General features: G+C 33.3%; 2 protein-coding genes across 3 annotated transcripts; one reads left to right on the forward strand and one right to left on the reverse strand.

The window, feature by feature from the left end:
- Window positions 1-84: 84 nt before the first annotated feature.
- Window positions 85-26583, reverse strand: LOC126745581 (pre-mRNA 3' end processing protein WDR33). Of its 2 annotated transcripts, XM_050453486.1 has the most exons (18): window positions 26430-26583; window positions 26207-26365; window positions 25741-25863; window positions 25421-25685; window positions 25094-25334; window positions 20111-20271; window positions 19311-19580; window positions 16295-16446; window positions 11603-11700; window positions 11405-11531; window positions 7752-7985; window positions 7403-7617; window positions 5529-5735; window positions 4228-4308; window positions 3846-4136; window positions 3483-3725; window positions 3187-3417; window positions 85-547 (listed from the first exon to the last, which is right to left on the reverse strand). In XM_050453486.1, exons 1-18 carry the CDS (start codon window positions 26477-26479, stop codon window positions 240-242), a joined length of 3456 nt encoding a protein of 1151 aa, XP_050309443.1. In that variant the 5' UTR covers window positions 26480-26583; the 3' UTR covers window positions 85-239. The 2 variants fall into 2 exon arrangements, with proteins under 2 accessions (XP_050309443.1, XP_050309444.1); XM_050453487.1 differs by lacking the exons at window positions 25094-25334; window positions 25421-25685; window positions 25741-25863; window positions 26207-26365; window positions 26430-26583 and adding an exon at window positions 20927-21372.
- Window positions 22186-24317, forward strand: LOC126745583 (protein O-glucosyltransferase 2-like). Its single transcript, XM_050453489.1, has 5 exons — window positions 22186-22463; window positions 22525-22885; window positions 23121-23434; window positions 23492-23729; window positions 23787-24317. The coding sequence occupies exons 1-5, from the start codon at window positions 22264-22266 to the stop codon at window positions 24204-24206; spliced, it is 1533 nt and encodes a 510-aa protein (XP_050309446.1). The 5' UTR covers window positions 22186-22263; the 3' UTR covers window positions 24207-24317.
- Window positions 26584-27175: the final 592 nt, after the last annotated feature.

Below are 27175 nucleotides of genomic sequence, written 5' to 3' on the forward strand. Positions count from 1 at the left end.
CCCAGAACAACATGGAATAGTCCGAAGTGAACTGTACATGATAATTTGCGTTTCAATGTTTATTCAATGAAAAGTACTTAGAAGTAAGTATCTATTCTATAATTAAAACAATACATCAATGTTCACAGTTCATTTAGCCACAATATCTGCCAGTATAACAGAGATGCAGAGCCACCACTGTTTTTAGCCGAAACGTTTTTATTTTCACACTCATGATACAAATAGCACTATTATCGTCCTTATGTTCCTCGACCTCTGCCTCCTCTTCGTCCACCTCCTCTATTTCCTCTTCCGCCTCGTTTGCCTCCGCTACGTCCACTTCTAGGCGTTCCTCCACCTCTTCCACTTCTATTCTGGCCGCGGAAATCGTGTTGGTTAGATGAACTGTCCCAATCGTCGTCTGGTCCACGGTCTCCTCCTCCTCTTGAGCCTCCCATTGGAGAAGTATTAAAGTTACTTCGCTGATTAAAGTTACCTGGTCCTCCTCTACTACGGAATTTTTGCTGCTGTTGTCCCCCGTTCCTTTGCCAACTGTTATTGTGTGGTCCTTAAACAAAAACAGATTTTATAGGAAAACATATTGTTGTAGAAAATGGTTTGTTATTATCTCAACAAAACGCAAAGACCCGCTCTCAAAAACTAAATAAATTTTAGGTAATATGTGTCGTTTTAAGAATTAAGCATCATCAGACCTAAAATATAAAATACAGCTCGCTGCAAGAACGAGGAAACACGCATACTATGTCGCCCAATCATAACAAAATACTTTTTATAAAACAGTATAACAATTTGTCTTAAACATAACATAATAATATGATTTAGAAATAAAAGAAAGTATGCGTGACACTGAGTAAGATTATTAAAGATGAGTGGGAAGTGAAAACAACATTAAAGCAAGTTTGAATGGGGCGTTTCTTGGCTTTAGTAATGTCCATCTTTTTAAGAAAGCTTAGTTTTCTACTCATTTGACACCGGTGAATAAGCGAGACATTTTCAGGAACCGTAAAATACTCCCTTTTCATTAGGTGAGTAGCAAAAGCAGACTCAGTTTCTGTAACAGTTGTCTCTTCGAATTTCCTAACAAGGTTAAGGTGTCCTTGTACCATAGAGGTATACACTGTCCTACATAAACAGCAACAATCTGCACATTATAGCCAATATACACCAGTCTTGCAAAGAAGGTTTGGTTTACGTAAAGTATTTATTAGTGAGCTAGAGACAAATTCTCTACAGCTATGGCAGCAAAAGAGTTAAAGAATTTTGCGAGTTGTTGGGAAAAGCCACCAAAATAGCTTAAGTATCTAAAATTTTGAACAGTGTCCTTTATTTAGAGGAAGATGGTATGAGAGTTTGTACCGGTTATACAATTTAAAGTTTATATAAATCACCTAAAGGAAAGCTATGGTTTTAATTATATTGTACTATTTTAAAAAAGCAGGTCTTGATAAAGGTAAGTAAAAAAGTTGGTGAAATAAAGAATTAAAAGCAGCAAATTTGTGTTGATTTGGGGAGAATTTCAGTTAAATTAAATGACGTTGTCGTTGGACGAAGCTTTTTGCAAACTTCGGAAGAGATATTGGTGGGGTTTCCTTGAAGAAGTAATTCTAATAAGGGTAGTTTTCTAACTGATTCATTTTATAAAGTAAATGATACATTATGAGGGATAGAACTGATAGAGGTATAAGAAATCCGTAAGAACCTTTTTAAACTTAAAGAAATTCTGCTGCAGAACTAAAGAAAGGAGGGAAACAAAATGTTCTATTACTAATTTGGGAATTGTTAAAGAATTAGGGAGTCTTTCAATAATAGTAATATATTCCAGTAATGGTAGACTGGGAGAAAGATTTTTAACGTCCAAGAAAAGTAAAATGGCGTCCTGACACGCTGCAAATTCTATTAAGTTATTTATAGAATAGATATTATAAAAACCAATAGTCCTCCTTAAAACATTATTGATTTACAGTGTTATCGTGTAGTATAATTAGTAGATAGTATGTGTGTGTAATAATCTTTGACCATTCAGGTAATATTTTTTTTAACTTTCTTGCAGGGAGGTGTATTTTATGTTTTAGGTCTGATGATGCTTAATTGATACTCAATTCATGCTTAATATAATTTATTTGACTATATCATTTTTGAGACCGAGAATTGGTCAGAATGTTGATTTCTTTTGATATATCCATGTTTCAACGAACAAAAGATTTATTTCCCAAAATATGTTACAGAACTATAGACTAAAAGTATGTGTGTGCACTTTTTAGAAATTTTTATCATTTTATATTAGCATATTAGAGGAACTATATAACAATATGGCTACAAAAAAATACAATGTAAGTAATATAGAACAAAAAAATATCTAAGAATCACAGTGTTTTGACGTAAGCTGATAATATACAAAAATTGGGCCTGTTTCATGAGTGTCCATCAAATATGAACTAAAATGAGTTTTTTAACCGATTTTGAATATGTATCAATTAGGTTTTCTCTTGCAGGCGTTTTTTGTTTAAACTCAATCAGTCCAGAGATACTAAAGTTATATACAATAGTTTTATATAAAAATATTAAATATGCAAAGGCCAATGTATCCAGGAAACAAAAATGATTATAGCTTCATTGTTTTTCAACCGTTTTTGATTATTTAAAGTTTCCTGGAAAGAATATCTTTCCCCACTTAAAAATATTGTTTCTTCCGGGCGTTTTTTATTTGAGTTCAATTGGTCCAGAGATGCCAGTTAAGTTACAAATAGTTTTGTAGGAAATACAAAATCAAGTGTGCCTTTAATTTAATTGAAACTCGCTGTTTTTAATGTCATAGTGAATTATGTAAAAAATTTGAGGCAAAATAAATGAAATATGTAGAAAAAGGTCACCGCTGATAAGTGCATTATCATTCACCCCAATATTCGAAACTGAAAAGTCCTCACCAAGGGTGATGACCCTTTAATGTTTTTTAGGTAGCATACCCTTGGTCCAATGGACATTCTGGGCTTTATACACTCACTTTGGATTTAATTCATTGGCTCTTCACACAATTTTGTATTTGTTTTTTAAAAACTACTACAAAATTTCTTTATTTTTCTATAACTGCGTGAATCTTTTGGAAATTGTATTTTTCTTAAGAAGTTTACCCGCTTACAAACAAAAACCACCATTTTACTAATATCAATAATAGTAATTTGAACTTACCATCATCGTAGTACTCATCATGAAACTTATCCTGGTAATCGTCCTCCGACTTGTCAAACACACCCCTCGAACTGTGCACGTTTCTGTAATCCTCATCGCCGAAATCGTCATCCGCAAACTCGTGTCTCTGTATATCGGGCCCCTGATCGAATTGGTCATTTCGACCCCGGAAACCTCCATTTCCTTGGCCCATAATAGGCCTTTGTCCACCAAACGACCTACCTCTGCCTCCTAAACACGAATTCCAAAATTACCAACACATGTTTTATTGTCAAACAGAAAGGAGTAATGCTTACCCATAGGACTATCGAAACCTCTAGGACTGTCCCGGTCCAGTTCGATATCCATATCGGTGGGGCCCATTGGTGTCCTGGCCCCCCTAAACTGTCCCCTAAACGGTGGTTCTAGATTCATCCGCATCGGCGGCATCCCACCCGCTCCCCTTCTTCCAAACGATTGACGCATGTCGAAGTCAGCGTCTCTTGGATCCATGCTTTGGTTGCGGTAATCGGTGTCATTGAATGACCTTATGTCGTTATCTAGAAAAAAGCAAATTCAACGAAATTATAACTCCATTTGAATCTATAAAATGAATTTTTATGACTATATGAGTCAACGACGTTTATTAAATAGACAGCAAATCATTGAATCATGTTTACCTCCTTTAGAATTAAAGATCCTCATATCGCGATCCTCGACGACGATCTTCACGTCGTCCTCATCGGCGAACGGATCCTCTTCCTCCATAGTGTCCAGGAATTGGGCGGCGTCGGTGATACTCACGTTGTGCATCCGTTCGATTTCCTCGTGATTCGTGTCCTTTAAGTATTCGTCCTCGTCGGGGTCCCTTATGGGCATCACGTCGTGCAGCTCCTCTATTGCTCCGGAGTCGATGTATTTTTGTAGCGCCTCTGGACCTTCCGATATGGCTTTTTCTAAAGACGATCCCGCTGGAAGGATAGAATTCATATGTAGAGTAATTATTATTAGTAACTGCCTTTAATTATTTTTTGTATTTAAGCCCAGGACCGGACGACATACCTTCAACGGGAATTAACTTTCCGTAGATAATGATGGCGTTTGGAGTAATTTTTTCTAACGGTACGATTCCGGGTGTGTTATCTGTAATAAAATAAAATGTGTTGAACCAAACTTTACGGTATTTCTATTGTCTCATTTAGACTAATTGATATACACGTCTGGCAACCTCGAGCCTTGCGTGCAAGGCCTAGCCAATCTGCTATCGATTACAACCCGTTCCAAATTGAACAGAGCGGATTGTATAATGGATCAGTTTGTCGGTAACAGATAAGATATTCTAAAAATCGATCAATTCCCATGAACAATTGTTTTAATTAAATTCATAAAAAATTTTATTAAAAAAACTCAAGAGGAGATTTCATAGGAGCACAAGAAAGGGTCGATAGCCATAAAGCAGCAACCATTGGCATTACATTATTAAGTAAAGATCTATAGGATTTAATTTATTTAACAGCGTAAAAGTTAGGCAAGTATCATATTATTAGTAAGTAACTATTACATTATTAAGAGCCAATTTTGATTGTGGTATTATCCAGATACTTCTAAAGGTACTCAAGTAATAAATAATAAAAGTTTTTGACAACTATGCGATCACAAAGATGTCCAGTCTAGATATCTACATATGTAGGTAGATATCTGAATTGTGCAATTGATAGATATCTTTTGGTATATAATATATAACCTAAAAATAAAATATATTTTCAGTATTTGTTGTGCTTTCGTAGTCACAACGTCGTCAAAATTTAGCCCCGTACACTCTAAAGGTCTTCAAAGTCGGTTTGATCTTAAAAACTTTGGTTTCCAAATAAAGATATAATAAAAACAAGAAATAATAAAAGAAAAAAAATTTCCTCATAAGAATAAGTTCAAGGGTGTTAAATCCGGAGACCTGGATGGCCATTCAAAGGGTTCTATTCTGCTCATCCATCTATTTGGAAATACATCATCCAGGTACTCAGAGTCAGGTCTTCCAAAATCTAAGTATCTATTTGAGGTGGTACAAGACAGGTCGATTTAATTTTTAATTTAATTTGTTCCACTTAGAAAAAAGGAAGACTCACCCTATATTAATAAGTACTATAATAATACGAATCGATTTTTTTTTGAGTATCCCTAACACCGACAGCAATTTTAAAGGAGTTAGGGGCTAAAATATTTGACTTCCTTAACTCTATACCACTGACTTTACTAAACCACTAAATTCTAAATAGCGTATGACCGCGACTGTTTTCAGGCCCAGTATACCTCATCCTCTATAATAAACATCCCAAATTAAAATTGATAAATTGTCTAAGGCTTACCTGGACCAGCCGTCTCATTCCATTGCGCCTGGAAGTTTCTCGGAATAGGTTTACTAAACGGTACTTTCTTCGGCTTAGACTTGTCATCGTTCACAATTAAACTGACATCGAGATCCAGTCCGGGAATCGTCGTGTTTTCGTCACCGATCAACGCTGTCAGCTCCACTTTATCTTCCGGACCCATACCCGGGATGTTGGCAAGCTCATCTGCAATATTTATTTTTTCATTCATTTATTAACGGCATCCAGCAAATGATACTAATATTAATAGAACTTAAGCTAGATAATACTAAGACAGAAATCAATGTTGCAAATTAATTTAAAGAAACCTGTTAAGTCCCGAGTCACGAATCGTGCAAGTCGAGAATATACTTATCGAAAGAACGTTGCATTCTAGTTATAGAATCGTACTGTCCATAAGAACTACTATCAAAATCTACATGAAAGAGTTTTTTAAATCTAGTCAATTTTTGCGTCCGAAAATTCAGCCTATTTAAAAGATAATCAGAATCAGTCATGCCAGATATTTATTTAAAAATAAAAGACAAGTTTGAATTATTACGCCTTAACTCAAGTAGGTCCAAAGAGAGAACTGACATGAACTAATAGAACTTTAAGCTTAAAAGAATAATTTCTTAAGAATTTATTTTGGACTTTCTCAATATTTTCAATAAGCGATTTATAAAATGCAGACCATACAAAACTAGCCTACTCCAAACTTGAACGGACTAACAACCAGTACAGAGCTTTATAGAGAGCATGAGAAGTCTTGACTGCATCTAATTATAAATCCTAGATTCCAATACCCTTTCTGAACTAACTTGTTAGTATGAGACACAAATGTCAACTTAGAATCGAATTAGAATTACTCCGAGATCCCTAACTTCCCCAATCCTTTTTAAAATAGTGGAACCTATAGTATAATGAAACAATGTAAGATTGCGGATCCTTCCAAACGTTATTGAATAACACTTTGGAACATTTACATCTAAACCATTAAGGTTGCATTATTCACAAAGATTATAGGTACAAGTCATCTTGCATTAATTGACATTGAACATTTGAATCAATAGACAGAAACAATTTTAGATCGTCAGCAAATAATACAAATTCACAATTTCTTACAAATAATACTATATCATTAACAAAGATGGTAAAAAGCAACGGACCCACATGCGACCCCTGAGGAACACCAGATGGCACAGAAAAGCTGCTGGATAAGAAATTATTAAGCCGTATACATTGCGATCTATACAGTAAATAGTCCCTTAAACAACAAATAACATTTGATCCAAAACCGAAAGCTTGTAGCTTTGCCAGTAGAAACGCATGATTAACTCTGTCGAACGCCTTCCAAAAATCCATATAAACAGCATCAACTTGGGAACCTTTATCAAAAGCATTATTAAACAGATAATCTTCATAACATATTAAATTAGTAACAATGGAATGACCTTTTTGATAACTCTGTTGATTGTAAATGAGTTGGCTTTTACATTGCCATGGCAATAGTTTGGTTACAAGTGCATCCGAAAGTTTAGGCAAGGTTGACTGTATACAAATCCCCCGATAATTACTGCCATCACAAGTATTACCAGATTTAAATATCGGCGTAATATACGAATTTTTCCAAAGAGAGAGAAATACTCCCGACTTTAAAGACAGATTGAATAAAAGGCAAATAGGCTTCGACAGAGTACATACGCATTCACGAAGTAGCAAGGTCAAGAATCTCGTCAAAAACCTCTACTAAAGATACAAATTTGACATCAAACTGACCTACAAGCCCTTTCATGTAATACTCGGGTATTTTAAATGCCTTATCAGAATATACGTTTGACCAATATAAAATTTACAAAATTTAATACACTCACCGCCAATATCGATGTCATCGAAACCTGCAATACCCGCCGGAAGCGTATTAAGGTTGTATTTATCCCTCATTTGATCCCCGGGTCTGTTCCTAGTCCAAAACTTACTGGTATGGTCGTTTGATCCGGAACACAATATGTGGCCGAGGGGATGCCACGCCAGTGTCCACACTATACTGTCGTGAGCTTGCTCTATTGCTCCCATCTCTTTATCCGCTCTAAATTAGTAAAGATTTTATTAATCAACATATATACTATATTTGATAATGATTTTTAGTTACTCAGGTTTCAGCGGAAAGTCTCAGTGGCTATGTATTACATTTATATAACTATTGAATACTTAAATTCTTACCCGACATGCCAAAATACGATCGCGCCATCAGATCCACCGCTAGCGAACAATCCCTCGTGCACGGGATGCCACGCGACACTGGAAGCCTCCTTTTTGTGTCCCCTGAACGTTTGCACTTCTTGACTTAAGTTTCTAAGGTCAAACAGCTTTAGAAGGTGATCCCTAGATGCGGTTATTAACCAGTTACCGTTTGCGTTCCATTTCAAGTCCATTACCGTTGATTTGTGAGCATGCCTAATTAGAGTTAAATAAAGGGATAATTGTATCCAGTGGCGTATTCGCGTATTCTTGCAAGTGAATGCTGTTGTACATGAGTATAGATTAATGGGGGTTTTCTGGGTAAATAGAATAGTGCTAAGTGAAAGTGATGAAGAACAGATATATTTAATAAAAAACAAATGATATAAGAAATGATAACATCCAAAATGGTATATACACTTGATACGACTACATATTGATAAGAAAAATGACAGACTTAAAAGTAAGACCAGGAACAGAATGTGATGATGAATGAATAACTTGTGTCAAGTTAAAACTAAAAAAGTCAAAGAATTGCCAAACTAGAATAGGAAAAAAGGTGTCCTTAAGAAAAAGAACTGGATGACATATGGAAAGCGGCCACTTTTTGAAGACTGAAATATCTATCATACATCAAAATAACAGCAACAAAATCGAATTGTTCAGGTTAAATAGAGAAATAAAAAGAGCATGTAGGGAGAACAAAAATAAACATATAAATGAAAAATTCGAAGAACTAGAAAGGTATGCAAACCTTTATGAATCTCGATTATAAAGTCCGTTGTCTAGCCAGAGAATTTAAACTAAATACACAAACAATAATGGATAAGGGAGAAAATACTGCCCAAAATTGTATACAGAGAACCTAACATTCTAAAGTCAAAGGTAGAAAAAGCAACTAGAAAAGCAGACGCTTTAAGAGACATTAGAGGTTGGAATAAACGTTATACACCTGATCTGCAGAAAGATTTGGTAAATTGGACAGCGACCCGACGACTGGACAACGTCCATTTATATCCCTATATTAAACATTCCTTTTTTTACTTTTATTATCCAAAAGCAGTTTCACAATCCAAACAAAATAAATAATTTTTTTATCTAGTCAAAATACATTTTATCGAAACAAGTCAGTTATTCAAAGTGCATTTAAGTTGAATTTAGATCATGATTCCAACGTCAAATGTTCCATCTCTTTGGTCAAGTCAAACTCAACGGGGTCAGATCAAATTACATTAAAAATGTTTAAGGTTTGTTGTTCCACCTAACTGATAGTGAAGTTCCCATTAAAGTGTCTGGAATAGATTTTAAAATATCTTCTTAAAAAATTAGTTTTTTTGTAGAATAAGTTTAATGAAATAGGGCTCAAGTAAATGTGCTCTAGCTCAGGAACTCCTTGAGCTAGAATCACCTTTCATACGTCAAAATGAACCCCAAAAGACTCTCAATACTCTCCTGAAAAAATCGAGTAAAAACCTCAAAAGGTTCTTGTTTGAGCCTCAAGAGTGTTTTTTTCTAGTCATTTTTTAAGTTTCAAACTTTACACTTTGAGCTGGTTTTAAACCATGGCTCACATAATTGGCTGTAACTCAGTGAGTTCTTAAGTTTCAAGAGTCATTCATATATCAAAATGCTTGTTAAAAAACAGCCTAACTCAGAGTGAAATTCCCATTAAAGTGCCTGGAATAGATTTTAAAATATCTTGCTCAGAATTCGGTTTTTAATAAAAAAAGTTTCATGAAATAGGGTTCAAGCAAAAGTGCTCTAGCGCAACAACCAATTCAAATAAATGTAAATTTTCTAGACAGTGGAAATCTGCCTTGCTTTTGCATCCATTTGCAAAAGTAGGTAATCCTAAAAATGACCTAGATTTGAGGCACATTAGTTTTTATGTGTTTAAGGAACATTTTCAAAAAAAAGTAATTTACCTTGAAATCTTACGTATAAGTACAGCATTGCTGGACATTTTGTAAATTATATGGATAAAGTCTGTTTTTGTGTTGCTTGACTATAGTAAGGCATTTGATATGCTGGATCCACAACATATAATCATCAACAATGACTATCTAACACAAAAATCTCGCTGTCGTGTTTTTCAAACATTCTGTCTACTCTAAGGGGAGTTCCTCAAGGATTAATTTTGAAACCATTGCTACTGTTATACAATGGATATGTACAGTAATATTACAGAGTGTAAGTTACATCAATTTGCTGATGATTTAATTATTAATTGTTTGGAAGCTCAAAGGGTAATATATCAATGCCTAGATGCTAGTTATACTTATAATATAGGCACTTCTGAACAACTGATTAATTTAATTTATCCAGCAAAAAAAGAATCTTTCGATACAGACATTAATAAAATAATTGGGTAACGCCAAAACTTATAGATTTTATTAAAAAAAAAAGAAAATTTGTTAACCAAACATTATATTTATTTTTTGGAAAAATATTAAATATTTCTACTACTACTCTTGACAACAATAATATAGCAGATCAAATTTTAGGTGACAAAGAGAATATTTCCATAAAGACCTGTAAACTGGAAAAAGCGGGTAAGTATTTGGGTCTTATTTTAGATGAATATATAGATAAAAGCAAAAATTATACCTATTACAGGAGCTATTGTTAGATATAGGGATTTTCTTAGTTATAAATCTGATATGCAAATCGTTTGTCAATTATGAGGTATTTATTTCCTGTGGGGTATAACATGTACAACTAAATTTAATAAAATTCAAACCCTTCAAAAGCGTGTAATAAAAACACTATTTAATTACATAACTAATACAAACTTGGTGTATCAGTTCTCATTAAAATTATGAACCACGTTCGTCTTTGCTAATAATGTTTAATGACTATAATATTTCCTTAAACCATGTTAGAATAATTGTTGCCCTGCATAATCCAGTATCAAAATCGACTATTACTTTTAATTATTTACTTGTAGAAATAAGACTCTAGTACTATAAGTCAGTTTAACCAAACCATTAAAAATTATTTTTGAATCTGTTATCTTGGAATCTCATGGAAAATATTGCCTCCAATACCAATGCATTATGCATTGTTAGGTTAAGTGAATTTGCTTTTCTTTCTACTGTAAGTGACCACGTTCATAGTTAAACAATGTATGAAAAAATATATAAATTAAGGCTGTTACAAGCACTAATTTTTCCTAAAACTATCCGAAACGTGGACCCTGAAAAAAGCATATAAAAATAAAATAGAGGCTTTTTTGAGATGTGAGTATAACGCTACATGTTAAGAACATCCTAAGTTGAACATTAAACAAATCTATCAATGTCTGTACAACAACTCACAGTTAAAGTTAGATTACTTAAATAAATACAACAGAGATATTGGCAAGGAGAACAGGTATGATGGGGAAACTGATAATATAGGGTAGACTTGAAGGAAAAAGGTTCAGAGGAAGATCTCCAAGGACAAAGAGGGACTGAAGAAAATTTTAAAAGAATGATAAAAATTGAATGTTGCCACCACATCCCTAAAAGGGATTAGGAGTGAGAAGGAGGAGAGTAGTGTTAAGGATAATTTTTACTATATTAGTAAAATTTTACTATATTGTTAAATCGTTACTGCCGTTAATAAATATACATTTTTCCTTCCTCTATACTCACAAAGTAGCTAACGATTGTCCAGTTTTGGGATCCCATAATTTAATAGGTTGTTGGTTGTCTTTGCTGCCCGAGATAATAAGACCTTTTTGTGGGTGCCAATGGACGCACTTTACGTCGGCACCGTGACCTTATAGAGCAATAAAACAAACAAATAACATACCTAATGGTTTAAAAAGTTTTATTAAATGTGGTACTTACCCCTTAAAACTCGTTCCTCTTGGTATCGGAGAAAGTCCCATATCCTCAGCGTACCGTCGTCCGAGCAAGTCACGAACTTCGAATCCGACGGACTGAAGCTAAACAAGACAACTGAATGGTAAAATTTGAACCAACTACTAGTACTACTACTACTGCAAACTAAAGGTGAATAAATAAAATATCCTTGGATGTTTCAAGTGCTTTATTATTGGTAAACTCGCAGCGGGATTTCTAAGGTAAAATGCAATAAAAGAAATAAAAGTGAAACGTGAACTTCACGATGATTTCTTTTTTTAAATAAAACAGTGGGAAATTAGGGTAAAACTTTTATTTATAACAAATTAGTTTTACAAGGTTAGGACTACGTCGGCCTTTGGCTTGGATAGCTCCTTTGTTAGCTTCGGTGCAGTAAGTAGAACTTGTATTTATTGGCGTAATTGGTTTTTTTTTTGAGAAAAATGTGCATTAAAGGTTGCTTTCGGACAGAGTGGAAAAATTAAATAATAAACGCAGGAGGACTACAGGATTTTTTTCAGCCTATAGGCTTCCAAAACCACATTCTTTCTCTGGTTAGTAATCAACTATTTTTTTCCCCAATAGGTGGAGAAAAAAAGGTGTTTACCTTCTGAAAAAAATAACCAATAATACTCTTTTCTTAATGCTCTTCCTAGGTTATAGTTACTTGCGTTAAAAAAACAATTTTATTGGTCCATATGTAACATAACCTTAACGCATGTTAATGCAAAAATATCTGCAAAATTTATTGAAACGGAGGGTAGATATAAAAAAAATATATAAGTTGCAACAATAACCCCTGTAAGAGGAAATTGTTATTTAGTGACCAACTAGGGAGGTCATTTTATCAAGTCAATTTACAGACTGTAAGAGAAATTAATTTATTCTTGACTTGTCATTTATTTTGTAGATATTTCCTATGACCTTACCTTCGGATCTGAAATTACTGTTGAAGTAATGCAATCCGTGGAAAATGCCGAATAATGTGATTAGTGATACGGAGGAAACGTTGTGATAAAATATAGACATGCAATTTCTAGGGCGAAAAAAAAAGTCTAATATTATGAAACACGTATAAAACGAGACAACTTAATAAAGAACATTTTTAAAAAGAGATGAAATTAAAGACGTTTTTTGATAAACAGGTCAAATTAATTGCCAAGGCAATACCCACTTAAAGTAAAACAATGCGAAGTGAATTTATGAAATGCATTCTAGAAATTAATAATATTGAATTTACTCAGTGAAATACCAATGAGAAACTATCGTCTTTAGGGTAATAACTTGACATCGGAAAATTACGATCAATAACGAGTCATCAATGGTCAGTTAACCACAATATCACTGAGGAGTGAAAATCGAAAAAGGGTAACTTTTCGAAATACAAAAAAATTGAAATTTTGAAGAAGTATGTAAGTAAAATTGAACATAAGTTAACAACTAGAATTATTATTAACTGGTCAAAATAGGAAGGTGTATTTCGTGTTAAGGTACCACGATGCTGCAGAAATACCAAAACTGTTTTTGATATCCCAGTCGTTTATTTTACACCTCTTTGATACATTTCAACTATACAAGAGTTATGAACTAAATCACGTCAACGATTTTATTACAGTTTCAGTTTATTTGTTCTTCATATTAAGAAATTGTAGAATGCCCAGTAAGCATTAAAAAATAATATGTTTTCTTTAGCCTATATAGGTTAATAAACCTATATTTGCATCCGGTTTTAATAATTCTGTGATTAAGTAATAAGGAGCAAAAATGTAGACCATTTAGACATCTGTAATTTAGGTATTTTCGATAAATTAATCAATTTGGCTATATTGCAAAAATATATGTTTGTTTGATATTTATCGGTTAATTAAAAGCTTTTGGTGTATACAAAAAAAAATTATAATTTCAGGGTAATAGTGAAATATTAAAAAATGTGTTGCCTTTGTAAAAAAAATTCCTTGCCATTCGGTTTTGATAGATGCTTAAAAAAACACTTCAATAATTACAGGGATCAAATTTTTTAATTAAATTAAAAAATCACTGTGTATAGATCAATTTAATTGCATTAGCATGTACAGTGCGAAACATCCACGCGCGCATTTGGAAGAGTTCTTAGCAACATTAAAAAAATCTCGATTTAATGGAAAAAAAAACTGACACACCTGGATTATTATCAAAAATAGTAGTAAAGAAGCGTAGCATCAATCATTGAAAAAATTAATTGCTTTTGTACCTAGACTATATGAGAGTGTATAAGTCTAATTTTGTCCGATTAATGGATTTCTTCACTACTAAACAATAACTAAAGGTGTAGTCCTAGGAAAAAGTTTTTAAGTTTTTAATAGTACAAGCACACCTGGGTTATGAAATTACAGTCTGAGCATAAAAGTTTCAACTTTGTTCCATTAAGGGATTTTTTTTTTAATTCTTGACACGTCTGGACTAAAAAACAATCACGTAGTTTAAGTGTTCTGTCTAATTTTGTTCAATTAATGGAAGTTGAATTGATGAATTATCTTTTTTTTTTATACTGGGACCCTTGGATTGTAGCCTTAAATTTACTCCAAAGGTAAAGGTGAATTCATCACATGTGAATTCATGGAAATTGTTACATTTTCCTTTATGGCTCATATTAAAACTTCTTCGTCCCTGTCTGTCGCTATGAAGAAATAGTACTGAACATAAAATTTTTAACTAAAGACACAATTGACATAAATGCGATCGATGTTTGTTTTGTTCCTTCTCATTATTTTAGGTACCACTAATATTTCAAGTTACTGAATGATCATTTGTTCTAGTTATGGTAATTGGTTTACATTATTTGTTGCTTAATATTCCAATAATTCATACATTGTGTCTTAACAATTGAACTTTTTTATTATTATTATTATCAATTACAAGAGAAGAAATGTATAAGGTTTGTCACTTAGAAGAATCTAGAAGAGTTTATAGCAGTTATTAGGCGACAAAAGAAAAACACTGTAAGCAGGAGATTGTCGGTAGCTACTTTGGTAATTTGGCAGTACTAAAGGTACTTTGAAGAATAATAAAAATTCCTTTTTTAAATAGAACGAAAAATGTTACGTGTACTTTTTATTTCAAGTTGAAAATAGCGAAGTATTGAAGAGTTTCCACTCTAGATCAATTTAGAATGCTAAAAAGGGACATTAAAGTGTGATTCTCTAAATGGTCCAAGCTACTGTTACTATTGTAAATTAATTATTTCTTAAATTGCACTAATTAAACCTTATACATCTTGGGAAATTTAAAACTCTAGAGAATCCTAGAAAAACTTTGTCTTAATGTAGACAACTTTGGATTTCAATAACATTTAACTAGAAAAAGATGTGTGCACAGTAGTTACGCCTTATATTAAGCCTGCTGTATCCCTTTCTATCGCCTTAAAGAAGGAAAAGTAAAATTTAAAAAGCTTGGACCTATTTGGCCCCATTTCCAGCTAAACCTAAAAACAATAACTGGATCCCCAAAATAACATATTAAAACTGATTTTGTCAACCGTGAAGCCAACTTACACATGCTATACTTTTCTATTAAATTATTTAATTTCCTGATATACAAATGTTGAGCTGGTGGTTGACTCAATTCAAGTTCTTTTGGATTATAAAGACTTTTTAAAAGTGAACAAAATTACGTCGTTATAGTTCAGAAACCAAAAGTGGGTTAAATATTGACACTCGTACATAATAAAACAACATCACAGTTTATATTGGTATATATTATTATTTACAGCATAATATATAACTGGCCACACCGCTTGCAGCTAAGATCCATGAAGCCAGGCTGTACCAATTGTATTTAATATACTCGAATAAGTAGTAGTCCGAAGGAAACATCCGCAATTTGCATTTTACCTTGGAAATATGAAGCAAAACTTGTCCTACACTTACTTATCACTGGATATTTCATTAAGGAAAAGGAATTTAGGAAAAAGAAATGGCGCTGATTTATATAAAATACCACTAAATGAGCGTGCCTTAATGCTTTTAATAGTTTAAAAAGAAAAAATAATAAAATAAGACTTTTTTGGCTTTTTCAGTATTTTTAGGCCCCTGAAATAACTTATTCCCGCCCAAAATCCACCTTCGGTAGGTCCGTAAATAAAAATGCGAGTCCTTATACCTTTACCCCCTTATACAGAGCGCAAAGGTACCAGGACTCGTCTCCAAGATTTCAGTTATAAAATGAATATATTCCAAATTAATCAAAAAAAAAAAAAAAGTACAGATCTCGCCTATATAACAATATCACAGTAAAATTACTTTATTATCACAATATTTCTTTTAAAAACTATGTTATGTCCTTTATTTAACAGTTTTCATACTACCGCAAAAAGGGAGGGGGCTCGGGGACGTTTTATTAAAAACATACCAAATGTACAATAGTAAAAGTAACGTATACCGGTATGGAAACGAAAGCGAAACAACCACATCGCTCGGTGCACGTTCTGCACTGCGAGGTTGAATTATCTGTTTAATTATTTTTGTAAAACTGGAATTCTTTTGCAAACAACGATATTCTTGAAATAATATGAATGAAAAATAATATTTTATCCTTAAAATCAGTCTTAAAGCTCTAATATTCATGAAAAAGGAATTTATTATTACATTCAAAGTTCAATGGTCGGCACTTTCGTTTCCATACCGGTAGAAGATAAGATACCTTATGCCACGAAGGGCCTCTTTGTGCGCCTGGAACACCTTCACGTTGTTCATGTTCGATTGCCAGTACTTCACGTAACCGACGTGATCTCCGGTTACCATCCAGCTGTCGTTATGGCTCCACACCATCGTTCTTACTGGACTGTCGTGGGCCTATATTAAAAAATTAATTATTAGACATACAATTTTTTCTGTGAAAGGGGAATTTTTGTAGGCAGACTATTAAGATATATGAAATTTAAATAGATAGTCTTTCTGTAATATGATCCATATATCCAACCATTTATTGTATAATAAATCATCTTTTATTCACTGCTATGATTATCACACAGAATATTCAGCTGACATACAACTGTTCTTACATATAACTTTAAGTGTAAGAAATGCCAATAAACGAAAATTTCTTAATTATAAAAAAAATTAAAATAATTAAGTCTACTAACAAATAGACACCAAAGAAAAAGATAGATAACAATGATTCTATGTTCTCCCGTTTTACTGACACTATATGTTCCCAAAAATTTAGTGGAAAAATCATGGTGATGCACTCTCAGGTAACTTAATACAGGGTTATATGTACTGAGAAATTGTGTTTCTGTGGATGTCTTAAAAACTGCATATTATGCAATATTTCATGCACATCTTTTCTATGCCATTCTGATATGGGGCAATACAGCCAATAGGAATGTTCCAATAGTGAAATGAGAGCAAGTTTTTTAGATGAATGATTATCTCACAGATTGTTTGGTTGTGGCAGCGAATTTCCATGGCCTCCGCGTAGCCCAGATCTTAATCCTTTGTTTTTTTTTCTTTTAGAGTTATAATAAGTCATTAGTTTATACAGCAAAAAATCTGTACATGAGAGCAACTATTCAGCAAAAAATTCATGATTCCACCAATGTTATCAGAAAAATAAATAAAAAATGTTATTCAAAGTAAGGTACTATTTGGTGAAAGAATTAAGAAAATGATGTGCATTTGTTAAATTGATGTTTTTCGTTATTTTATTTATTATTAATGTTATCTCAATTTAGTGTTAAACTATTTTTTAGCTGTGCAACAGAATGTTTAAATGCAAATATTTCATAAACGCTTTATTTGGCCTTTTTTAATTAATAGTAAATAATTGTTTAATTCATAAGAAGTGGTTAGGCAAGGTGGAATTTCAACATTCCATCCCTTACTTCAACTTATGGTCAGCATAAATTTTCTTCTCTGGTCTACTACATCTTAGTACTAATGTTCTTAGTTCTCTGTATCTCTCAACCTCACAAGTGGAGTTTGTTTCTTAAGGCTTTTCCTTTGGGGACATACTTATTGAACTGAACTAAATTATTTTACATACATTTAACCTTAAGAATTATATTAGAACAATGATCAAAATTATGCAATGATATTGTGTTAAATACCTGTAAAAATTCCCCAATTTGAAATGTCGTATTATAGTCGCGCATTTTGTCCATTTTTTGCTCCTGTTAAGTTCAAATCACTGTAAACTAACTGATGATCCGAAAAATGTATTTTTTTATACCTTTATCACGGCATTTTTCTGGACAACTAACAAAAATTGGGTCTAATAAAGATTTAATACTCGTAGTTATCCTTGTAGGTTCGTCTATAAGCTGGGTAAGATCATACCATAATAAACAACTATCTAAGCTATTTGAAATGCTAAGGAGATTAGTAATAATATCTCTGATTAAGACAAATTCGTCAATTCAGAAGGAACTATTTCAATTAATCTATGCAAATCTTTCCATTTTCTTTAGGCACTCTGTAATTAATATACAGGTCCGTGAATTTTAAAAGCAAATATTCAAACAAGCATTTTAGTTAGTCACGTAGACTTTGTCTAGCTAAGGAAAGGTACAGCACGTGTTGTGCAGTAAATTTGTTTACGCCGCTGCCAAAGCAACGGTATCGATCGCCCCGATTTGCATGTTACCAGTGCCGTTGCGTTAATTCTTATATCTGTGTTCTGTGCCTTTTAGTGTTTATGTCTTTTCTTAAAAAAAGGCGCGCTATTGTCGCTAATCGCGCGTTATTAGGGGACAAAACTTGGCGCCGCTTTGAAACAGATGGTGTACCTTTCCTTAGCTAGACAAACTCCAAGTACCTGCGTTAAATCGAGATCTAAAAAATAGAGATTAAAAAGAGATCTAATATTAAGTTCTGCTATCTTCATTCTTAAGCCCCTTTCACAAAACGCAAATAAACATCACAAAAAAAAGAGAAATTGACATTTAGATAAAGTAAACAACAATAAACATTATGAAAACCAAACAAAACAATCCCTATTACTTCCTACCACCAGGTTTACTTTTTTTGACTTGGGATATTTCCCACCAATGTTGTTCTTGTCATTCTTCATTGCTTGTTATCTTTTTCAATCAATTTCTCTGAAGTTGACATCTGAAGTTTCACCTCTTTCACCAGCTTTTTCAATTTCGATGTTAGGAGTTGGAAATGCGCTAGTATTCGAAAAGAGAAAGTGTCTTTATCCATAGACTTTTAAGTTTTCAACAGAATATGCATCTTTATTGACTATATAGGATTATTTTTATGCATATTTTAGTAGGAAAGTTGTTTTCTTTAGCTATTTTAAAAAAGTTATGCTGCACCTTATTTTCTGATCTTTTTTCCTGGGTTAAATTTTCTTGCAACATTAATTCTTGTGCCCTTCAGATTTTTGGCACTTCTCAAAGGTTGTACCAGTATTTCCCTGACAAATTTAATTAAAACAGATCTTACAGCCTCTTTTTCACCTATTCTATAATAGTTTTTGCTGTTCTAAAGATTTCAAGTTAAAGGTCTTAATATCTTAGACATCGTTGCTTGTACGTTGAAGCAACACAAAAATATGCTTGTTTGTCACTTAACTACTGACTTAGAAGGTTTATACTGATTACTTTAGTTAAAAAACCAGTCAAAAAAATGAACTATAATAAATATGAAGCAAATAAAACGCCTACGTTTGCTCAATTCAACTTTCAACGATTTAAAAACGAACCACTTACTTGCAAAATAGTCTCGAAATTAAACGTTAGTCCATTCCATAGTGTGAACTCGCCAGAACTGGCGCCGGTAACCAACCTTCTGCCTTCGGGTGTCCATGCCATGCAAAAAATCGGACATCTCATTTTATTCGTGGCAGTTTTGACAAATCTCGATGTGACACAGTTTATCGGGTTGTCCAGGTAGGAAGGGGGCGGCATCAGATCTGGGTAATACATACTGTCTGGTTGCAACGCCCGTCGGTCCCTGTAATCTCTTTGCCATATTCTGTTCTGTGAAAATGAAGAAATACTTTGTAGAATCCTATTTAAAGACAAAAAAAGTTTATAGGGGGTTAAAAGAAGAGTTATATGGTACAACTCAATAATTATTACTTCTAATAAAAAAGTGAGAGTTTACTAAGATGCTACTCTAGTTTGTACTTCTAAAAGCCAATATTTCTTAAGACAGAATCTCTTTTATCATGAATTTGTGACTAGATAAAGGAAAAAACTTGGAAGGCTTAATAAAATCAATTTCAATCTGGATGAAATCCAAAAATGGCCACTTTCAGACTCAATTGCACTCTAATTAGACTAAATCAGAAGTACCATACTACAATCTGGCATTTCCAGTACAATCTACATAATAGTGCCATGAAGGAAAGACATTCCCTAGATTTTTAGCCAGTTTTATATGACCTCAGCCCTTTATTTCGTTCCACAACTAATTTACCTTAATGTGCTTATATAGGAATATAACTAATGAGACATAACTAACATCTACATAAATGTGTTATTCTGACTAAAAACACTATACTTACTTCCAGCTCTTTAATCACAGAGGAGTTATAATCTACAGTTTTCCTCATAACAGACTTTCGAAGCCTTTTCCCATCGAAGTCTTCTAAAGTCATGTTGCCCAGCGGGCCAGGTAAGGGCTTCATGAAAAATGATCTGAATGGCTGCCGATTATGGTTGTATCCTAAATAAAAAAGACAAAAAAATCTCTAATATTTATTAATCCATCAAAGTATATAAAATTTCAAGTACATGTTGATACATGCCTGATATAAAACATTTGATATTGCAGACTGTACTGAATCTTTGTGACTATCCCTTCACTAAAACAATCATACATAGAACATTAAAAAAAGTATATCATGATTTAAATACTCCTTCATAGAACAAACCCAATGGCTATATCTGTTAATCTAACCACAATAATTGACCTGTGTACATATTATGTGGAGAAAATAATCAAGGTAGCAACTTTTACATAAAATACTAATCTAAAGTTAAGAACGATGAAATAAGGCTGATCATAATTGTGTGTGCTGATTCTAGTAAAAAAAAGATACTTTTAAGTAAGGAAGCCATAGTTGTTCTTTGTCTCTCATGTTGTAAGAACAAAAATCTTTTCCAATATAAGTCTTTTGATTTCAAGTAAGGGCTTAATAATGCATATGCAAGGAAGGGTAAACATATTTACTACTAGCCTACAGTGTTCCCGATACAATGAAGATCAAGACGGTAAGCGGTACCAAATTAAAATGACTTGAAATTTTTCTGTTCATAATAAGCATGACTTATGCCATAATTCCTGACTGCTGTTATAGATTTAGAAGTAAAAGACTTACCCATATGCTGTGGTGGTGGCCCCTGCATGTTTGGTGGTGGTGCCCCCAAATTGGGTGGGGGCATGCTTAAATTAGGAGGCGGTTGAGCAAAGTCCATCATTTTTATTTAAACTTAATACTACACCCGCAAAAAAGTACTTTATTAACAAAATAAAAGACAAAAAGTAAGAAAATAAAGGGTTCAGGGTGCTATGACAGAGCCGCCATTTTAACGTGTGGCGGTGACAGATACGGTTTTTTCTTTTTTAATTTGGTTTTATATCGCGACACGATACATTTAAGGTAACTGGTACGATTAAAAAGAGTTATATTTTAATTGAACAGACCGGAATGTATAATTGAGATTAGGTAGAATGCGAAAGTTTTAAATTTATTACGTTCACACGCGCGCCGACACAAACATTCACCGAGTTTATGTCAACATTTATCGTGACAGTGACACATGTCAGCCGTGACAAGTGACCACTAACTAATCGAATTTGACAGGTAGGACGTTAAAAGGAGGAAAGAACGAAATCGACTAATCGATTAGGCTACGTTTACTTATTATTTACAATAAATTCGGCTTTGTTATGAAATTATTCTGAATGGATTACATGCACGTGTATTAAACGTCCTTCTTTTAGTCATAAAATTAAGATATATATACGTAATTGCAATAAAAGGACAATGGCATTTGCAAATCGCATTGTACTAAACAGGTGCGGAAATGTCAGGACGTACGTCGATCTTACCGCACTAGATATACGCTGCTCAACCAAAATCAAAGTTTGAACAGCAAATTAACGACAGGACGGAACGATGTGGGCATGTTCTAGTCTTTAAAGTTTTTGAAATAATGTTTCATGATTTAAAATTCGAGTCAGTCTTAATAATAATTAAAGTAAATAGTTAAGCACTAGTAAAAATGGCATTTTTTTACTATTTAAATAGATAAAAGATAGACATTTGACTGCTGTTGTGGTGCCCTCTTTGTTTCATTTATCAAAGGGTTATTAAAATTGGCAGAGATTTTTGTAATTCGACGTTTGTCATTTTAGAGTCTTTAGACTTTTTAAGCATTCTACGAAGAAAGGAATTATGAAGAATAAAGCTCCGAAAAATTATTACTTGTATTGATTCAAGATTCTAAAAAAAAATTGCAACTACGTTGCAAATTTTCGTTTAGAAAACTTGTGAATTAGGCCTTAGAAGCGACTACAGATTCGCAATGGTGAGCTACGTGGGAAATGTCAAAAATTATAGGTTAACGAGAACTGTCAAAGTCAAAGTCAAGAGCAAATATATTTTTGTTTTTTTATTTATATCATATATATTTAAGTTTTAACATTTTAAAAATGAATAAAAAAAAGGTGAAATTAAAGGGGAATTTATTAAACTTGCTCGTGTTTTTTAGTACTCTTACACTTGCTGCTTTGAAGGATCATAAGGTGGATCCTGGCATGACACAGATTTGGGGTCCAGGTTTACAACCCCAAAAGTTTGTAATGCCAGCAAGGTATTTCTTCATACAAGCTCGTAATAGTAACAATAAAAGGTAATAAAAAACCTCATGACAACCTTTTTTCCTACCATAATACACTTAACCAATTTCACAGCATTCCACATAGCATTCAAGATGACTTTCAAATTTCAATAGAAGCAGGAAAGAACCAATTTTCTGAAAGACCCTGCAGGGTGTGGCCAAATATTTTAGACAGAAAAGGTGGTTCCCTAATTGTAAGGTATAAATTAGAAGAGCAATGTTCCCACCTCACTATCAATATTAAGCATGAAAACAAACATGTAGGCAGTTCCCCTTATGTTATTAATGAAAATGTGCTGCCTGAAGACTGTTACTGTCCTAGAAATGATTTGCAGGATCTTTTAGATAGTTGGCAATGTGGCAGTATCCCGAAACAACTTTTAAGTGATTTAGAACCATTTGGAACTATTGATTGGAGTGTTATGAGAGAAAAAGTAAGTTTTAGTAAGACAATTAATTATTGATCAATTTAGTCCTTTTATACCTTAAACTAAACTGATAACTGCACATGGGTTTAGTTTTAACTCATTCTTTTTATATGTTGCAAGAAGTGATGCTTTTGCTAATCCTAATGATTTGTCACTCACACCTCACATAATTTATCCACTTAAAAATGCTCAATTTCAATAAAGCAGCTGTCTAATTTGACAATTTTCTCTTACTTTCTAGGTGATAAAACAGTTTCACAAACCCCATTCAGTAAGCATCTGCCACTATGTTATCAAAAACAACAAATTATACAGAAAATGCTATGGAAAATATGTTGACTTCAATACATTTTCAGATAGTATATTGCTTTCTATCATTAGAAAAGCAAAGCTTCCCGACCTGGAATTTTTTATTAACTTAGGCGACTGGCCTCTGTCTCTTAAGCACTTAAATGAAAAATATCCCATTTTATCTTGGTGTGGAAGCACTGATAGTTTCGACATTGTGATGCCTACATATGAACTTACTCAAGCTAGTTTGGAAAATATGGGCAGGTATTGGAAGAAATAGTTCAAGCATTATGATCAATGTAGTAATAATTGTTTTTAAAGGGTTATGTTGGATATGCTGTCAGTCCAAGGCAATGTAGAATTACCATGGGAAGAAAGGGAACCAAAATTGTTTTGGAGAGGCAGAGACTCAAATCAATATCGTTTAGACCTTATTACGATGGCAAGGGAAGTGCCTGATCTGTTTAATGTTTCTTTGACCAACTTTTTCTTCTATAGGGATAAAGAAGACATTTACGGTCCCAAAACTGATCATGTCTCTTTTTTTAAGTTTTCTAATGTAAGTGTTTTTGCATCTGAACCTATTTCCTCTTAAAGTGACTTCTTAAATTTCCAGTATAAATACCAATTAGCTATTGATGGCACAGTGGCTCCTTACAGGACCCCATTTTTGTTAGGAGGAGGTTCTCTAGTGTTTAAACCACACTCCAAGTATTACGAATATTTTTATAATGATCTTGTGCCAAATACTCACTATATTCCAGTTAAGACAGATCTGACTGATTTAGTAGATAAACTCCTTTGGGCAAAAAAACATGATCGTGAGGCGAAAATTATTGCGGAAAATGGACGACAGTTTGCCAATGAAAACCTGCTGCCTCAACATATCTTTTGCTATCACATGCACCTACTAAACGAACTGAATAAACGTATTGTGAGCAAAGTTGAGATCCTCGAAGGTATGGAAGTTGTTAGTCATAAAAAGGATGTTCCCTGTGATTGTGTAGGGTTAGAAAAAGCTAAAGATGAATTGTAGTTTTATATTATGATTAGTTTAAGCTTCATTATCCAAAGAATAATTGTTCTTTAAGTATAATTGTAAAAGAAAAAACCTTTATTTTAAATATACATTTGTATCATAAACTGATGACGTGTTCTTAATTGTGTGCTTTGATTTTATGCTTCGGTTTATCCGTTACCACTTTGGTTAGATACTCTAGATTCATCGCTTTTCTGCTTTTAAACGAGTGTCCTACGCCGCCGAATAAAATGTTTTTCATGTCAACTTCTAGAAATAAAAAATATACAAATGTAAAAATATTTGAGGTGAAAAACAGTCTATTTAATATAATGTAATAACGAGACTGCATGTGTCTAAGAAACATGAACAAAATATACTTTTTACCCACTATTGAATTAAGTTGAGAATGTTTGATTTAGTAAACAAATTCCAGATATATGGAAGATTTTTAACTTGCAAGAGTGACTGTGTACACGTAGATAAATAGGAATAATAAAATGCGAGAAGCGATTTGTACATATTTTTCTCCACTAATAGCAAAGCGCTTTCGGTCAACATCGGTCCTAACTACAAGGTGTAAAGAATATAATTTCAGAACTTAGAACACTAGAATTATCACACTTGTGGGACAAAATTTAATAAAAGTGGTGAATACAAGATAAACTGAGGTGAATGAGATAAATTATCAAACGAGAAAACAAAAAAGGAGTCTATTATGTTATAGGTTTCTCCATAATTTGTATCACATTATTTATCTAGGCATATATATTATAAAACGTGCATTTAATTTTTATTTATTCGAAGTTGTTTAAGCACAATTTGACGTTGCTTGTGTCTGTAATAAGTCAGAATGGCTTGGCTATATATAAACAATATTATTTAATTTGAATATATCCACCTACTTTTGAATATCCACTTTTGATACTTAACGGGTTTGCATTCTTCAAGGTATAATCCGACTCTTTCGGTGTTGACCGTAGTAGCAGTAAAAGGCGTTTGGCATTTATCATAGTATGGCACGTAAATGGTGGAGTTTTCGGTTATTACGGCGTACTCATTTCCATGGTCGCCGGAACACTTTAGAAGTTGCATCGTGATACTCGACAGGTTGTCCCAACGGTTGTATTTCCAACAAAGATCATTCTGTGAATGTGTGTTATAAGCTCCATTATAGGGGTCAAATTACAACTCAGTATCTTTATGGGTCGTTTAGCTTATCTTCTACTTACTTTTTTAAACTGACCGGACTTGGTATATAAAAAATATTGGGCAAAGTGGAACGTACGCTGACAAGGCCTCATAGTGAAATATCCTACGTATCCTAAAGTAATTCTTGTGATCCACTTGTCTCTCTCGCCAGCACCCAAGTCGTCTATGCACTCTTCGGTTTGCTTGTTTTGAATTTGTAAGGGTATATAAGGGAATGGATTGCTTCTGCTTCGCGGGACTATGTCTGGAATTGAGCCCTCCATTGGGAACAACTGTCTGCTCTCTCTATAAAGGGAGTTTGTCAAATTTTAGCTAAATTATACTTAATAGATACACTTACGACCACATATTTATTCCAATGCCTAGTATTGCTCCGGCAATTAGTAGTAGCCCGACGATCATTAGTTCGAAGATCATTAATATTTTTTTCCTACGCACTTCAGTAAAAATTTTTAACTGGCTTCTACAATAAATTAATTTTTATCTAAACTAAAAAGGATTCACGTTCATACTAGTTTACACAGGACTGGGCAACCGAAATACCCATGCTTCAACAAGAAAATGTACAGGGGAAGCTTTAAGTTAAAGAGAGAACCGCGTAATGTCTTTACAGTCGCGCTGAGTGCTACGTTCAATTTAGGTCCAAATCTAGTCAGCAGAAGGACTAGTAAACGCGACTTAAGATTTGTTATGGCAAATGAATACGTTGATTTCTGCACGCCAGGTCTCAGTTGGCCAGACCTGTATACTCTGTTAAAGTCACTTGATTTTTGAAAGAGATTCTACAGTCTTAAATAAGTATGTACCTTAATGTTTCTGTACTTAAATCTGTCTTCGAGGATAAGTCGTCAGTGCTAAAGTCGGTACTGGTCGCGCTACCTGAAGTAAGTAGACCACTACTTTTAGATCCAAGTGATGTTCCTGTACTACTTCTTGAAGATCTGCTGCGACTCGACTTAGATTTTCTATTTACACATGATTTATTATGGTTGTTACTTTGTATGTTGATGCAATGCAAGCTTTACTTACCTGGATGATTTGCTCGCTTTGCGTGAAAGGCGAGACTTTCTATCAGGCATTTTCAATTTAAGAACAAAATATATAGTTATACAAACACTTAAAAAATAAACAAAAATATTATTTGAGAGTGATTTTATATAGTTGATTTATGACTTTATTAATGTCTAGATTTCGTATAGAGCGTTCATAAAAAAAAACAACTAGTTTCGTTGATTTTTTCAACCAACAGTAAAGCAGCTTCTATAGATTGATTGTCACAAAAAGTTTAACAACTTTTTATGGCGTAGGTATTTTTTCATACGTTGTAATAAATATATGGGATCTTTGGGAGGTTGACATAGTCTTAAAGAGGCGATAGGGTAGGTAGTGTTCAAAACAAATATACCCTAGTATCGGCTGATTGATAAACAGTGTTTTCATTGAACACTGTTTTTGTGAAAAATTGAGAAATCAGCCTTGGAAGTAAAAAAAAAATTGAAATCTCAGGGACATCTTGCACAAATCTCTGAACCCAAGAAATTTTTTATATAAAGATTTTATTATTCGGAGAGGATAAAAATAGGATTAATAATGTTTAATACATACTTTATAAGGCTCAATAATTAAAATCAAAGATTTGTTGGTCACGTAAAAGACATATTAAAGGACTTTATATATCAGGAGTCAAAAGAATAAGTATAAATTGCCTACAAAATCAATTATGACACTTCCAGGATTCAAAAAAGTGTTACATAGTTATTTGGCTGGAAATAAAT

Source organism: Anthonomus grandis, chromosome 16, assembly GCF_022605725.1.
Source record: "Anthonomus grandis grandis chromosome 16, icAntGran1.3, whole genome shotgun sequence".
NCBI lineage: Eukaryota > Metazoa > Arthropoda > Insecta > Coleoptera > Curculionidae > Anthonomus > Anthonomus grandis.